The 15,211-nt window shown below is 45.8% G+C and overlaps 1 protein-coding gene across 2 annotated transcripts in view; it reads left to right on the forward strand.

The window, feature by feature from the left end:
- The first annotated feature begins 3,151 nt into the window (after positions 1-3,151).
- ACSBG1 (acyl-CoA synthetase bubblegum family member 1) overlaps positions 3,152-15,211 on the forward strand; it is a 48,638-nt gene continuing 36,578 nt past the window's right edge. Inside the window, exon 1 of one of the 2 annotated variants that reach the window (XM_082386775.1) lies at positions 3,152-3,354. In XM_082386775.1, coding sequence (XP_082242901.1) covers positions 3,275-3,354 — 80 coding nt within the window. In that variant the 5' untranslated portion in view covers positions 3,152-3,274. The remainder of the gene's footprint in view (positions 3,355-15,211) is intronic. The other variant, XM_082386776.1, reaches the window with a different exon arrangement.

Below are 15,211 nucleotides of genomic sequence, written 5' to 3' on the forward strand. Positions count from 1 at the left end.
ATCCTGGCCAGCCCTTCCGTGGAATGCTGTGCACCCCGAAAAGAGGACTAGGAAGCTCTCAGCACAACAATAGGAAAAGCTCTCCAGCCAACACTGTCAAGTATGAGAAACAGGTATAAAATTGTGTATACCGTGTTACCATTTGTATATATCCAGAATATTTCTAGAATGATGCAAAAGCAACTTTTAACAGTGCTGGCTCTGGGAGAAGAAATGGGTGACGGAAGGAGAGAGAAGAGGGGGAGAAAAATTTACTTTTCACTGAAGTTCTCCGTACAGTTTTTAAGAAAAAAATTTTATTGAGGTGAAATTCACATAACATTACAATTTTAAAGTGCACAATTCAGTGGCACTTAGTACATCCACAGTGTTGTGCATCCACCAACTCTATCTACTTCCAAAACATTCCATCACCCCAAAGAGGAAACCCTGTACCCTTTAAACAATCATACCCCTTCATACATTTTACATGTTCCTGCTATATCAGCAAGGGTCCCGACAAGAAAGAGATGGCCCGCTCAGAGGGGCAGTTAGAGAGGGGAGGGCAGGGTTAAGGGAGCCACAAAGGATGGCGAAGCAACAGCAGGGAGCTGGACCACTCCTGTGGCCCCAAGCTGTCTGGGCGGGTTGTCGGATAGGACCTTCAGCTGTCAGGACAAGGATGAAGCTGCTGCCCCAAGGGCAGCCATCAGGGAGGGAGGGAGAGGAATCAAGCTCCCAGCCTCTTTCTGTCTGTCCTCTGTTCTCCAGCTGCCATCTGTATTGGCCTAACTCAGCCAGAGGCCAGGGGCCCTGGTGATACCCACGCAGGTGAGCTTTGGGGGACCAAGCCAGTGGAGAGGGAATCTGGGGGGCAAAGGCAGAATAACCAGCACATGGTTATAGACACTTTTCCAAATCAAGTTAGTTAAGTATTTTTAAAGCTCAGCTAAATCAGACTCAGTGGTTCCCTGTCCTTCCCCTCAGCACCATGTCCCAGGATCAACCCTATGTATGAGACGTACTTGTGGTCCTGGTCCTCACGTGGGGTCAACCCTGCACGCAAGGACCACTGAATACCCATGCTCCCATCAGCCTCTGTTGCCAGCCTGCCGACCCTGCCCTCTCCTCACATGGACCCTTGGTCCACTGCCTGCACTGAGGAGTGGGACTGCCCAGGCCCTCTTGGCCCTGGTGCCTTGGAATCATCTCCTTCTCTGTGGCCTGCACTGCATACGGTAGGGCCTTGTTACTTTCTTGGGAAGCCTCAGGCCCCACTACCCTCTTCCCTCCTTAGGGCTCAGGAGCCCCTCTCCAAGCCACCCCCCAACCCCCCGCCAGGTCCTGGCCTCCTTTTTGAACTCTCTCCCTTTTCCAGCTCTCAGGATCCCTAAGAATCTGAGGGATGGGGTTGGGAGAGGGGAAACTTGCTCTGCCTCATTATACATCTTTCCAAACCTTTCCAGGCTTTCATCTTAACCAAAGCTTTTGAACTTAAAAGTTAAGAATTTGATGTCATTTTTTTCTCTGATTCCGTTTCCCCTTGGGTGGGGCCTCACCACTTATCACTCGCAATGATGTCCCACTGGGCACATTCAATCAGCCCATGAGCACGGCTCTCCCCATCACCTTCTCATGTCCAGCTGGAGCTGGCAACCACCGTGGCCAGACTCCAAGCCAACACCCTCATGATCTAAACAGTTAAATTAAGGCCCAGAGAGGGGCAGAGACCTGCCCAAGGTCATGGGGATAAGGGGGTCAGTGGAAGATTCGGGCGTCAAAGCCAGACTCCAGGCCTCCTGTCTAATGTGCCTTCAATGTATTGGGAGGCAACATCCTAGGGTCCATGCTCTGAATTTTCATGGATTCAGGCAAGCTCTTTCTCAGCCACCTGCCTCCACCAGTTAAGACCTGTGACCCAGCTGAACCTGCTGACCCCTTTTGGGGACATCTCGGAGAATCTCCACCAATGCCTCCTGTATTCAGGCTGTACTCAGTTGGATCATGTGCCCCCAAAAGTCATGCACACCCAGAGCCTTGGAGCGTGACCTTGTTTGAAAATAGGCTCTTTACAGATATAATTAGTTAAGATGATATCATACTGGATTAGGGTAGGCCCTAGTCCAATGACTGTTGTCCTTAAGAGAAAATAGGGACATAGACACAGAGGGCAGACAGCCATGTGGAGACAGAGGCAGAGATTGGAGGGACACATCTACCAGCCAAGGAACCTAAGGATTGCTGGGAACCACCAGAAGCTAGAAGAGGCAAAGAATGATTCTTCCCTAGAGCCTTTAGAGAGAGCATGGCCCTAATGACCCCTTGATTTCAGACTTCTGGCCTCTAGAACTGTCAGAGAATACATTTCTGTTTTAAGCCACCCAGTTTGTGGTACTTTGTTCCTGCAGGGAACTAATACACAGTCTAAGGGGGAGATTTCTGGTACTCAGAGAAAGCCCCCCACCACCCGCCCTGCCCTACGTGAATTTTCCACATCTGTTTACAGATGCCTGCAAACCCACCATCAATACTCTTCTTTCCTTTAGCTGATGGAACAGATCCACGTTTTTATTTTGGTGCCCCTGGGTGGTCACGTTCCTAGGTCCTCTGTCACGTCTGCTTCAGTGCAAATGCTTCTGTCAACTATATCATAGTCCTCAGTGTTGGAAATGTCTTTCCTTCCCCTGGACTGGGGTTCCTTGAGGGCAGGAGCCACAGGTCCTCCTCGGATCTCCAGCCTCCAGTGCAGGGCCTGGGAGAGGTGGGTTGTGCAGGTGAAACCCCTCCCTGGGGTTGCGTCCAGCCGACGGTGAGGCAAGGTTGCAGGGTGTGGACAGTCGAGGTTAGCAGCCACTGCAGGATCTGAATCCAGATTGGTGCTGAGAACCCCCTGGGCTTCGACGTGGCCTTTTAAAGCCAGTGAGGAGGTTTTCTGGGGGCCCAGAAGCCCTGAGCCCATTGGCCAGACTTCCTGGGAGAACCAGAGTGGATTTGCATGAAAAAGAACACTGGCTTCATTGAAATTCTCCTCGTCTTGAGTGAAACAAAATCACAAAGAAAAGGGAAGTTTTAATCCTGAGCAACTTCACCGCTGAGGGGTGTTTTGAGCTTCTAAAAATAGAGAGGAAATGGGTCTCTTTGGGCCACTCCAGTCACCGCCTCCCCAGCCAACCCCCCCACCCAGTCAAGGCCAACCTCTCGTGCAGTGGGAGACGGCTCTCTCTCCGGCAGATGCCCGCGGTGGGTGCCGTGCACTTCTGGAGCCGGACGCAGCTGTCCCCCCCAGGACCCCAGCATGCCGGACAGCAGAGTGGCCCCGCAGGAGAGCCGGCTGGATGCGAGCCTGGGAACCACCCAAGAACACTTGGGAACCAGGTAAGTCGGAGGTCGGTCTCTGTCCACGGAGCCTCTGGCCGAGCTCTGGACTTGACTCTGCTGTGTGAACCTGGGCAAGCTGCCTCACTCTCTGAGTCTCAGTCTCTTCATCTGGGAAATGAAGGGAAGGGTCTGGATGGTCTCTAAATGGAATAAGCCCTGGACTGGGACATGTGTCACTTGGAACTGTCTACTCCCCTGTGTAGCCAAGAGGGGCTCAACTGAGGAATGAGGGCATGAGTAGGGGGCAGCAGGTGGATGGAGGAAGTTTTCAGTCAATAGGAATATTCCCCTGTCTCCTCAAGGGGGCCTTGGGCATGTGGGGTCAATGACAGACAAGGACAGGGGAGAGCCAGAGGATCCGGCTCCAGCTTGCTGTGTGACCTTGGTGGGTCCCTGCCCCTCTCTGGGCTGCAGCTTCCCTGTCTGTACATGAAAGCAGTGGTTGAATTTTCCCCAAAGCCCTCCTGCTGTATGCGTTCTGCTTCAGAGGAAGCGGGTTCCATTTGTCAGCCATTCACTAGTGCCCACTCTGGCCCAGGCCCTGTCCATCCAGGGAGTGGGAGCATCCTGAGAAGTTGGGACCCAGTCCTGGCCCGAGGAGCCCCCAACCAGGAGGCAAGGAGAAGGCAGACACATGGAACCCCAGGGTTCAGATGCCTGTGGTCTGTGCCCAGGAGGAACACAAGCCAAGAGGAGGAGGGAAGCTTCTAACGGGAGACTCTTGAGACAGGCCTTGGATGGTCAGGAGGGCACTAACAGTCGGAGAGGAAGGGCCATGCGGGAGGAGGGACCAGCGTTGCCATGGGGAGAATATGCGAAGGAAGACGGGGAACTCAGGGAAGGAAGAGGCCTGGGTGGCTGGAGTGCGGAAGGAGAGAAGGACAAGGGAGAAATGCCAGGGGCTGAACCCTATGGGGAGAAGTTGCCAGGGTTTGAGCTACAGAGTGAATGGCCATTGTTCTCAATGAGGGGTTACGAGGAAGGAAAGATGGAGCAAATGGAATAAATGTGAAAGTGCCTCACAGGCAGAGGCCCCTCCCAGGGCTGGAGGCCTGGGCCCTGCCCTGGGTCTGCAGAGAACGGAGAACGGACTCCTGTCCTTCCAGAAGCAGGGACTCCTTACCTGCAAGACCTCCAAGAGCATGAGGTCCAGCCCCCTCCCTGGACATAGGCCACACGCAGAGGGTCAGTGGGGCCCTCAAGGTGGGCTGGCTGGAATTCCCTCACCCTGGGGAATGGGCTCACAGAGGCCTGGACCTGCTTTGCAGACTCCATAAAAGGGAAGCAGCAGAGAGCCCCAGGCTGGGGCAGGGCCGGGAAGGGTAGGTAGGTGAGGAGCCCTGTGGGGGAAGAGAGGGCTGAAAACTCAGAGTCAGTCCCCCTGCTTTCTTGCTTAGCGACTTTGGGTAAGTTGTTGAGCTTCTCTGAGCCTTAGTATCACCGTCTGTACAAATGAAGACAAAACGCCTGACCACTATTAACCCTGCAGAAAATCTGGACAGATTGTATCAGCTGGTGTGTATGAAATGCTGTCAAAGGCACAAGGGCCACCCCTCACAGGCATAGTGAACCTCCTAGCAATGCCTGGGAGTTCTCTTAGCAGGCTGCGGGTGCTCATGCCTTGGGTTCCCATCCAGCTCTGCTCTGGACCTACTCTGATTCTGGGCAAGTCACCCTCTCTGAGCCTCAGTTTCTCCATCTGCCAAATGGGGATGATAATGCCTGCTCTGTCGGCCTTGCAGAGCAGTCGTGAGGAGAGAACTCTGAACCCTTGTTTAACATTGTTCTCAAGTCAGAGGCCATTACAGCTGCTGTGTTGCCCTTCCAGGCCGGCCCCAGCAGCGAAGGGCTCTGTCTCAGCCTTGCTTATCTGTCCTGGCCTTGTGGCCATGGGCTGGCTGCTGCTCCTGGGGGACGGTGGGCCTACATTCCTCCAGTAGCCTGAGAGGGGCCTTATCTTACCCCCTTCCCCTTCCCAGGGTTGCAGAGGGGAGGCCGGAGATCAGGGAGGTGGAGACTGGGCAGAGGAGGGTTTGCACACCAGGCTGACCCACATGAATTCCCTTTTGTGCCACACCGCTTGCAGGGTTTGAGGGAAGGAGCCGGACCAGGGCCAAGAGAGGCTGGGTCTGCTGGGCTGGAGCCAAGACGGGTCAGGTGCTGATCTGGCAGCTTGTGCTCTGTGTCCTTTGAGGCTGCGGCTGTGGACCATGCCATCCATCAGGAGTACCCATTGGAGTAGCCCTGTTAAACTCTCGGTGCAGGAGGGACACCAGCCTCCCTGAGCCTGAAGAAGCCCAGGTTGGAGGAAGGGCTTCAGAAGAACCAGAGAAGGGGACAGTTCATCCTGGGTTTGAAGGGTCGTGGATGCCCTAGTGGCAGGCAGGGGCATCCTGTGGACTGAAGGTGTGGCTGTGGAAGAGTTACAGGTGGCCGTCAGACCAGTCCGGTTAACTCCTAAGCTAACTCCTAGGTCTGGATAGGCTGGTGTGGCCAGACTAGGGGCAGCCAGGCATGAGGGCTGCCAGAGCCAGAGGAAGAGGCAGAGAGGAGCCCTGGCAGGCGTGGAAGCAGCAGAAGCAGAAGGAGAGCCTAGTTTGGGGAGGTGACTCTGGCCGCAGTGAATACAGGCTGGAGTTGGAAGGCAGACGTCAGGAGAAGGGAGCCTGCAGAGTCAAGCCTGGCCCAGGGAAGGATGGTGAACTCTGAACTGACCATATTCCCCCTGGGCTCCCAGCTGCCTCTCCCAGCCCTGCCTGCTCAAAGACTGGGTGCCGAGAGGAGTTCCCTCAGAGCCAGGACTGTGGGGCAGGCACAGGAGGCTGCCGCAAGCCCTGTGAAGAAGGCTGTTCTCACTGATAAAGCTTTCCAAGGATGATAGGAAGTGAGCTCCCCATCTCTGGGGTGTGCAAGCCTGGGAGGAACAAACCTAATGCAAATGCTATGGAAATGATACAGGCATCCTTAAGAATATGGAATATCCAGGGCCTTCTAGTTTTCCCAACTTCCTCCCCCTCACTTCCCCATAATATGAGAAATGGTTATCATAGAGTTGCCTTTTCCCTCTTATTTTGGTATCTTTATTATCTATCTGTTTTCATAAGTATACATTCATCTATTCAAAATTATTTATTGTTGAATATGTCAGGTACTATGCTAAGAGAATATCATAGAAAACAAAACAAGCCCCTAACTTAAGGAATTAACATACTTGCAGCAGAAGACAGACATGAACAAATAATTATATAATTACCTTTTTTTTTTTTTTTCTAAATTTTTTTATTTTTTGGCTGCTTTGATTCTTCATTGCTGCGTGCGGGCTTTCTCTAGTTGCATCGAGCAGGGGCTACTCTTCGTTGTGGTGCGCGGGCTTCTCATTGAGGTGGCTTCTCTTGTTGCAGAGCATGGGCTCTAGGCGTGCGGGCTTCAGTAGTTGTGGCACGCAGGCTCAGTAGTTGTGGCTTGCAGGCTCTAGAGCGCAGGCTCAGTAGTTGTGGCGCATGGGCTTAGTTGGTCTGCGGCATGTGGGATCTTCCCAGACCAGGGCTTGTACCCGTGTCCCCTGCATTGGCAGGCAGATTCTTAACCACTGCACCACCAGGGAAGTCCCAATAATTATACAATTACTTATTAAACTATAAGTGCAAAAGGTGCAATGAAAGAATTAAGGGGAAAAAGGAGGGAATGTGGTCATTGCCACTGAATTGCATACTTAAAAATTATTAAAATGGAAAATATTTAATTTCTTAAGGTCTGACTCGGAGGTTGGTGAAGTTTTCCTTGGGAAAAGTAACTTTTAAGCTGAGACCTGAAAGAGGAGTAGGAGTTGGTAGGGAAAGATCTTTCTAAGAAAAGGGCATAGCACGTGCAAAGGCCCTGAGGTGGGAAGGAGCTTGTAGCATTTGAGAAACTAAAAGACCAGTCGGCACAGGACAAAGGACGTGGGAGTATATTATAAGTACCACAGGAAGGCAAGGTCAAGAGTCCCAGGATAAAGGGCAGGGCACACCCCAGAAGTCAGAATCCCTGGGGCAAAGTAACCCTGGGCGTAGACCTCTTTTTTTTTTTTTTTTTTAAACTATTATTTATTTATTTTATTTTATTTATTTGGCTGCATTGGGTCTTAGCTGCGGCATGCGGGATCTTCTCTGTGGCACGTGGGATCTTTTGTAGCGACTCTGTGTTGCGGTGTGTGGGCTTCTCCTAGTTGTGGTGCTGAGCGTGCGAGCTCAGTAGTTGTGGTGCGCGTGCTCTCTAGCTGTGGTTGGCTGGCTCTGGAGTGTGTGGGCGGGCTTCTCTCTAGTTGTGGCACACGGGCTCCAGAGCATGTGGGCTCAGTAGTTGCGGCGCCTGGGCTTAGTTGCCCCGTGGCATGTGGGAACTTAGTTCCCCAACCAGGAATAGAACCCGTGTCCCCTGCATTGGAAGGTGGATTCTTAACCACTGGACCACCAGGGAAGTCCCGGTCCTAGACATCTGAATACAGGTCTGGATGCCTTCAGGATGCAGGTGAGCCCAGGCCAGCACTGAGTTCCTGCAGGGGCTGTAGAGTAACTGGCTGCGGTCAGTAGAGCCCAAGCTGGCCTGGAATCAGAACGCTGGGCCGGAAGCTGACTTACTCTGTCCCTAGGCAAGTTCCTGAATGGTAGACTCTCAGGCCAGTGGGGTTTTTTTAGGTCACTGAGTCTAACGCACTCTGTCACAACATTCACATATTGTCAACCTACCCTGACTTGAATACCTCCAGGGATGAGGAACTCAGTACTTATCTCTTTGTCCTGCAAAAGACCTGGGCAGTGGTAGTGGGAGAAAGTCCTATATCACCCTGGGTTCTATGAGTGCCCCCTGGGTCCTGGCTCTAGCCCTCCTTCCCAGGCAGCCCTGGCTCCTTGCAAAGGAGCCTGTGAGGAACATTTAAAGTCAGGGCTGGAAAGGTGCTTTGGAAACTGCAAAGGTCACAACCATGTGAAGGACATCTAGGACCTAGCTTGGACTCTAGCCCCAAACAGCTGTAAAATAAGAATTTACATCTGCAAAATATAATAGGTTGTGTGTAAGCAAAATTTTCATATAGTGAAATGTACAGATATGAGTATAATTTGATTACTTTTGACAAAAAGTATATACCCCTGTAATCAACAACTCAGTAGAAATATAGAACATTTTTATCAGCCCAGAATGTCCTCTCTGCTCCCTTCTAGTCAACTCTCACCCCCATTTGTCCTTAAGCAAACCAGTTTTGAACAGCCACTGTTTTCTGGCCGTTCTTGAACATCGTATAAAGGGAATCACACAGTATGTACTTTTCTGTGTCTGGCTCCTTTCACTCATCATGATGTTTGCACGATTCCTCCATGTTGTGAAGTGTTTCAGTAGTTCATTCTTTTGTACTGTTGAGTAGAATGCCACCGTGTGGCTAGACAACAATTTGTTTGTCCATTCTCCTGTTGAGGGCATTTGAGTTGTTTCCAGTTTGGGGATTTTATTAATAAAGCTGCTACAAACTTTCTTGTATAAGGTTTTTTGTGGACATATATATTCATTTCCTTGGAGAAGACCCTAGAAATACAACTGTTGTATCAAAAGATAGGTATATGTTTAAAGAAGCCACCAGAAGTTTTCCAAAGTGGTCATGCCATCACCGAGAGCAGTTTCTGTTGCTCCAAATCTTTGTCAACACTAAATATTGTTAGTCTTTTTAATTTTAGCTACTCTGGCGGGCGAATAGTGGTATCTCATTGTGGTTTTAATTTCCCTGATAATGATGTTGAGCTTATTTTCATGTGCTTACTGGTCATTTCTATATCTTCTTTTGTGAAGTGTCTATCCAGATCTTTAGACCATTTTATAATTGTGTTCTTAATCCTTTTATTATTGATTTGCAGAGATTTCTCTGTATATTCTGGATATCAGTCCCTAACTAGATACTTGTATGGAAAATATTATCTCCCAGTTTGTGGCTTATCTTCATTTCCTTAATGGTGTCTTTTGATGAGCAAACATCATTTTATTTGATAAATCTAATATATCTAAGTATTTCTTTTATGGTTAGTGCTTTTGCGTCCTCTCTAAGAAATCTTGGCCTGTACTAAGGTCATAAAGATACTTTTTTCTATGTGTTCTACTAGAAGCTTTAGCCTTTACATTTAGGCCTATGATCCATTTCAAATTAATATTTTCTTTTTTCCCACATTTTTATCCAGTTATTCAAGTGCCATTTATTGAAAATGATTTTTTTTTCAGTATTAAATTGCTGTGGCTCCTTTGTTTAAAAAAAAAAAAAGTCAACTGTCCATATGTATGGGCCTATTTCTGGATTTCCTTCCATTGAACTATTTTTCTATACTTATGTCAACACACACTGTCTTCATTACTATATCTTTATATTAAGTCTTGAATCAGGTAGTGTTGGTCCTCCAACTTTGTTCTTTTTTTTTTTCAAGATTGTTTTGGCTATCCTGGGTGCAATAGGCAGCCTCTAAGATGCTCCTCAATGATTCTTACCTTCTGGATTCTTGTGTAATCCCTTACCCTTGAATGTGGGCCAACCTAGTAACTCATTTCTAAGAAGTAGAATATGGCAAAAGTGATGGAATTTCACTTCAGAGATTTGGTTACAAAAAGACCATGACTTCATTTTTACTGCTCTCCCTCATTTTCTTCCTTGCTTGTTCTGAGGGAGAGGCCCAGGTGGCAAGGGCCTGAGGGAACCCTCTGGTCAACAACCAGTAAGGATTTGAGACCCTCAGCCCAACAACCTGCAAGGAACTTAATTCTGCCAACAACCCCAGGAGTGAGCTTGGAAGCAGATCCTCTCCCAGTTGAACCTTCAGATGAGAACACAGCCCTGGCTGACAGTTTGATGACAACATCACAAGAGATTTTGAGCCAGAGGCACTCAGTTAAGCCACACCTAGATGTCTAACCCACAGAAACTGTAAGATAATAAATGTTTGTTTTTTAAGCCACTACGTTTTGGGATACTTGTTATGGAATAATAGGTTACTAACACAATAGTTCCTTTTTATTTCCATGCAAAATTTAGAATTATCTTGTCAGTCACAACAAAAAGACTGCTGGAATTCTGACTGAGAATGAACTGAATCTATACTTCAAGTTGGGGAGAATATCCTGATCAATGAACATGGTATGTATTTCCATTTACTTAGGTCTTTGATTTCTCTCAACTATGATTTGTAGTTTTCAGTTGTAGATGTCTTACACATGTTTTCCTATATTCCTAAGAATTGTATGGGTTTTGATACTATGTAAATTGTATTTTAAAGTTAATTTTCTAATCATTTGTTATTTATATAAAAATACAATTGATTTAAAAAAAATTGACCTTGTATCCTGTGATATTACTAGAATTAATTTATTAGTTCTAGTGTTTCTTTTTATAGATCCCCTAGGATTTTTTATATATACAATTTTGTTATCTATTTTAAAAGATAGTTTTACTTCTTTTACTTCCAATCATTTTGCCTTTTAATTTTTTTTTTTTTTTTGCCTTATGGCACAGGCTAGGACCTCCAACATAATGCTGAATAGAGGTAGTAAGAGTGGGCATCCTTGTCTTGTTTCTAATATATTTAGCATTTCCACTGATCTTCATTCCTTCTTGTAGATCCAGGTTTTCATCTGGTGTAATTCCTATCAGCCTGAATAAATCCCTATAGCATTTCTTGTAGTGAAAGTGTCTTAGTTAATCTCTTGCTGCTTAACAAATCACTCAAAACTGTGGTGCCTCAAACCAACAACAATCATTTATTATCTCTCATTGTTTCTACGGGTCAGTAATTCAGGAGCAACTTAGTTAAGTGGTTCTGGCTCAGGGTCTCTCATGAGGTTACAGCCAAGATGTCAGCCAGGGTAATACTCATCTGGAATTGGAAGACCCTCTTTCAAGCTCACTTATAAGGTCGTTGGTAGACCTCTGTTCCTCATTGGCTGTGTTAGTTTCCTGTTGCCACTTTAACAAATTACCACAAGCTTGGTGGTTTAAGACAGAAATTTATTCTTTCACAGTTCTGGAGGCCAGAAGTCTGAAATCAGTTTCACAGGGCTAAAATCAAGGTGTCAGCAGGGCTGTGCTCCCTCCAGAGGCTCTAGGAGAGAATCCGTTCTTGGCCTCTTCCATCTCCTGGAGGCTACCCACATCCACCCTTGGCTTGTGGTCGCACCACTCCAATCTCTGCCTCTGTGGTCACATTGCCTTCTCTTCTGTGTGTGTGTCAAATCTCCCTCTGCCTCCCTCATGTAAGGATACAAGTGAGTGCATTTAATGCCCACCTGGATAATCCAGGATAATGTCCCTGTCTCAAGATCCTTAATTTAATCACATCTGCAAAATCCTTTTTTAGGGGGCGCGGAGGGGAGGCATGTAAGGTAATATTCAGTTTCCAGAGATTAGGAGATGAATATTTGCGGGGGTGGGTGGGGCATTTTTCAACTTACTACATTGGTGTTGCCCAGAGAATTTAGTTTTGCCAGTGGACCTCTCTATAGGCTGCTTAAGTGTCTTCTTGACATGACAGCTGGTGGCTGGGCCCAGGGCCGTCTCAAAGTCTTCTTTACTCATATGTCTGATGCCTGAGGTGGTAAGACTCAATAAGTTGGGATTGGGAACAGCTGGGGAGCCTCAGTATCTCTCTCTCTCTCTATTTTTATGTGGCTTCTTCACATGGTCTCCTTCATGGTGGCTTCAGGGTATCCAGATTTCTGACATGGTGGGTCAGGGATCCAAAAAGCGTGTATCCTGAGAGAGTCAGCTGAAAACCATATCACCTTTTATGATCTAGCCTTGGAAATTACATAGTGTCACTTCTACTACGTTGTATTTGTTAGAAGCTGGTCATTAAGGCCATCCCATATTCAAGGAGAAGAGAATAAAACTCAGCCTATTGATGGGAAGAGTGTAAAGAATTTGCAGACACGATTTCAAACCATCACAGAAGTGCGCTGGTGAAAAATCCTCCCATCCTGCATTTAAATGAAATGTCATTATTTCACTTTGTTTTTAATTGAAATATAGTTGATTTACAATGTTGTGTTAGTTTCAGGTGTCCAGCAAAGTGATTCAGTCATATATATATATAAAAGAATATATATATATATAGATAGATTATTTTAGATTCTTTTCCATTATAGGTTATTGTAAGATATTGAGTATAGTTCCCTGTGCTATACAGTAGGTGCTTGTTGGTTATCCATTTTATATTTGCTTTCATTTTGAAAGATGTTTTTTGAAAGATATTTGATGTTGTCTCACAGGTAACTGAGGATCTGTTCATTTTTTTTAATATAACAGCTTTATTGAGATATAAATTACATGCCATAAAATTTACCCATTTAAAGTATAAAATCCAGTGGTTTTTAGTGTATTCCCAGAGTTGTGCAAACATCACCACAGTCCATTTTATTTTATTATTATTTTTTGTGGCTGTGCTGTGCGGCATGTGGGATCTTAGTTCCCTGACCAGGGATGAACCTGTGTCCCTTGCAGTGGAAGCACGGAGTCTTAATCACTGGACCTCCAGGGAATTCCCCACAGTCCATTTTAAAATATTTTCATTACCCCAAAAGAAACCCTAGACCCATTAGCAGTCACTCTCCATTTTCCCTCAAGCCTCCAGCCCTAGGCAACCACTAATCTGCTTTTTGTCTCTATAGATTTGCTTATTCTAGACCTCTCACTTAAATGAACTGATATAATATATCGTCTATTGTGAATGGCTTCTTTCACTTAGCATGATATTTTCATGATTCATCCGTGTCATATCATGTATCAGTACTTCATTCCTTTTATGGCCAAATAATGTTCCAGTGTATGGACCTGCCACATTTTGTTTACCCAGTCATCAGTTGATGGACATTTGAGTTTTCATTTTCTGGCTATTATGAATAATGCTTCAGTGAACATTTATGTACAAGTTTTTGTATGCACATATGTTTTAATTTCTTTTGGGTATAAAGCTAGAAGTGGAATTGTTTGGTCATATAATAACTGTATGTATAACCTTTTGAGGAACTAGCAGACTGTTTTCCAAAGCAGCTGCATTACCACCAGCAGTGTACAAGAGTTCCAATTTCTCCACATCCTCACCAACACTGTTAGTATCTGTATTTTATAAACAGCCATTCCAGTGGGTATGAAGTGTTATCTCATTCTGGTTTTGATTTGCACTTCCTGGCAGCTGATGATGTTGAACATCCTTTAATGTGCTTGTTGTCCATTTGTATATCATCTTTGGGGAAATGTCTATTCAAATCCTTGCCCAGTTTTAATTGGGTTATTTTTCTTCTTTCTTTCCTTTCTTGTTGTTGTTGAATTGTTAGAGTTCTTTATATATTCTATACAATTCTCTTATCAGATAAATGATTTGCAAATATTTCCTTCCATTCTGTGGGTTATCTTTTTACCTTCTTGATGGTGTCCTTTGAAGCACAAAGAGGTTTAATCTTGATGTAGTCCAATTTACCTGTTTTTGTTTTGTTGCTTGTACTTTTGGTGTCATAGCTAAGAAGGCTTTACCTAACTGAAGTCCACCTCCGTGCTTTCACTACCCAGGGTGTGGGTTCCATACCTGGTCAGGCAACTAAGATCCCACAAGCCATGTGGCGTGGCCAGAAAAAACCCAAAAAACAAAAAAATAACAACTTAAGTCCACATAGATTTTCTTCTAATATTTTTACAGTTTAAGCTCTTACATTTTGGTCTTTGATACATTTTGAATTAATTTTTTGTGTATGGTATGAGGAAAGGGTCCAACTTTATTCTTTTGCATGTGGATACTGAGTTGTCCCAGCACCATTTGTTGATTTGTACCATTTGTTGAAAAGTATACTTTCTGCATTGAATTGTCATGGCACCCTTGTTGAAAATCAATTGACTATAAATGTGAAGGTGGATTTCTGAATTCTATATTCTATTCCATTCATCTATATGTCTATCCTATGCCAGTATCACTTTGTCCTGATTACTGTAGTGTAGGTGTATAGTATGTTTTGAAATCAAGAAGTGTGATCCTCCAACTTTGGTCTTTTTCAAGATTGTTTTGTCTATCCTGGGTCTTTTGAAGTTTCATAGTAATTTTAGACCAGTTAATTTCTGCCAAAATGCCAGCTAGGATTTTGATAGAGATTATGTTGACCTGTAGGTCAATTTAGCTATCTTTTTTTTTTAAGTTTTTTTTTAAATTTATTTATTTTATTTATTTATCCCTGGCTGTGTTGGGTCTTCGTTGCTGTGCGTGGGCCTTCTCCAGTTGCGGTGAGCGGGGGCTACTCTTCATTGCAGTGCATGAGCCTCTCATTGCAGTGTCTTCTCTTGTTGCAAAGCACGGTCTCTAGGCACGTGGGCTTCAGTAGTTGCGGTGTGTAGGCTCAGTAGTTGTGGTTCGCGGGCTCTAGAGCACAGGCTCAGTAGTTGTGGCGCATGGGTTTAGCTGCTCCGCGGCATGTGGGATCCTCCCAGACCAGAGCTCAAACCCGCATCCCCTGCATTGGCAGGCAGATTCCCAATGACTGCACCACCAGGGAATACCCAATTTGGCTATCTTAACAATATTATTATTGCCATTTTCACAATATTAAGTCTCTTGATCTTGAGATGCCTTTGCATTTGCTTAGCTCTTTGTTAATTTCTTTTAACAATGTTTCATTCTGCTCAATTAAAAAATCTTTTTTCTCTCTAGTATTTGGATTAAATAATTCTATTATTCTGTCTTCATGTGTATGAACTTTTTTTGGGGGGGGTAATTTCCCATCTGCTGTTAAGCTCATCTGGTGAATTTTTCATTTCAGAGATTGTACTTTTCTTATACTATTTTTATGTTGCGATTCTGCATCTGTT

The sequence above is a fragment of the Balaenoptera borealis genome (genome assembly GCF_965194805.1).
Source record: "Balaenoptera borealis genome assembly, chromosome: 3".
In the NCBI taxonomy this organism is placed as follows: Eukaryota; Metazoa; Chordata; class Mammalia; order Artiodactyla; family Balaenopteridae; genus Balaenoptera; species Balaenoptera borealis.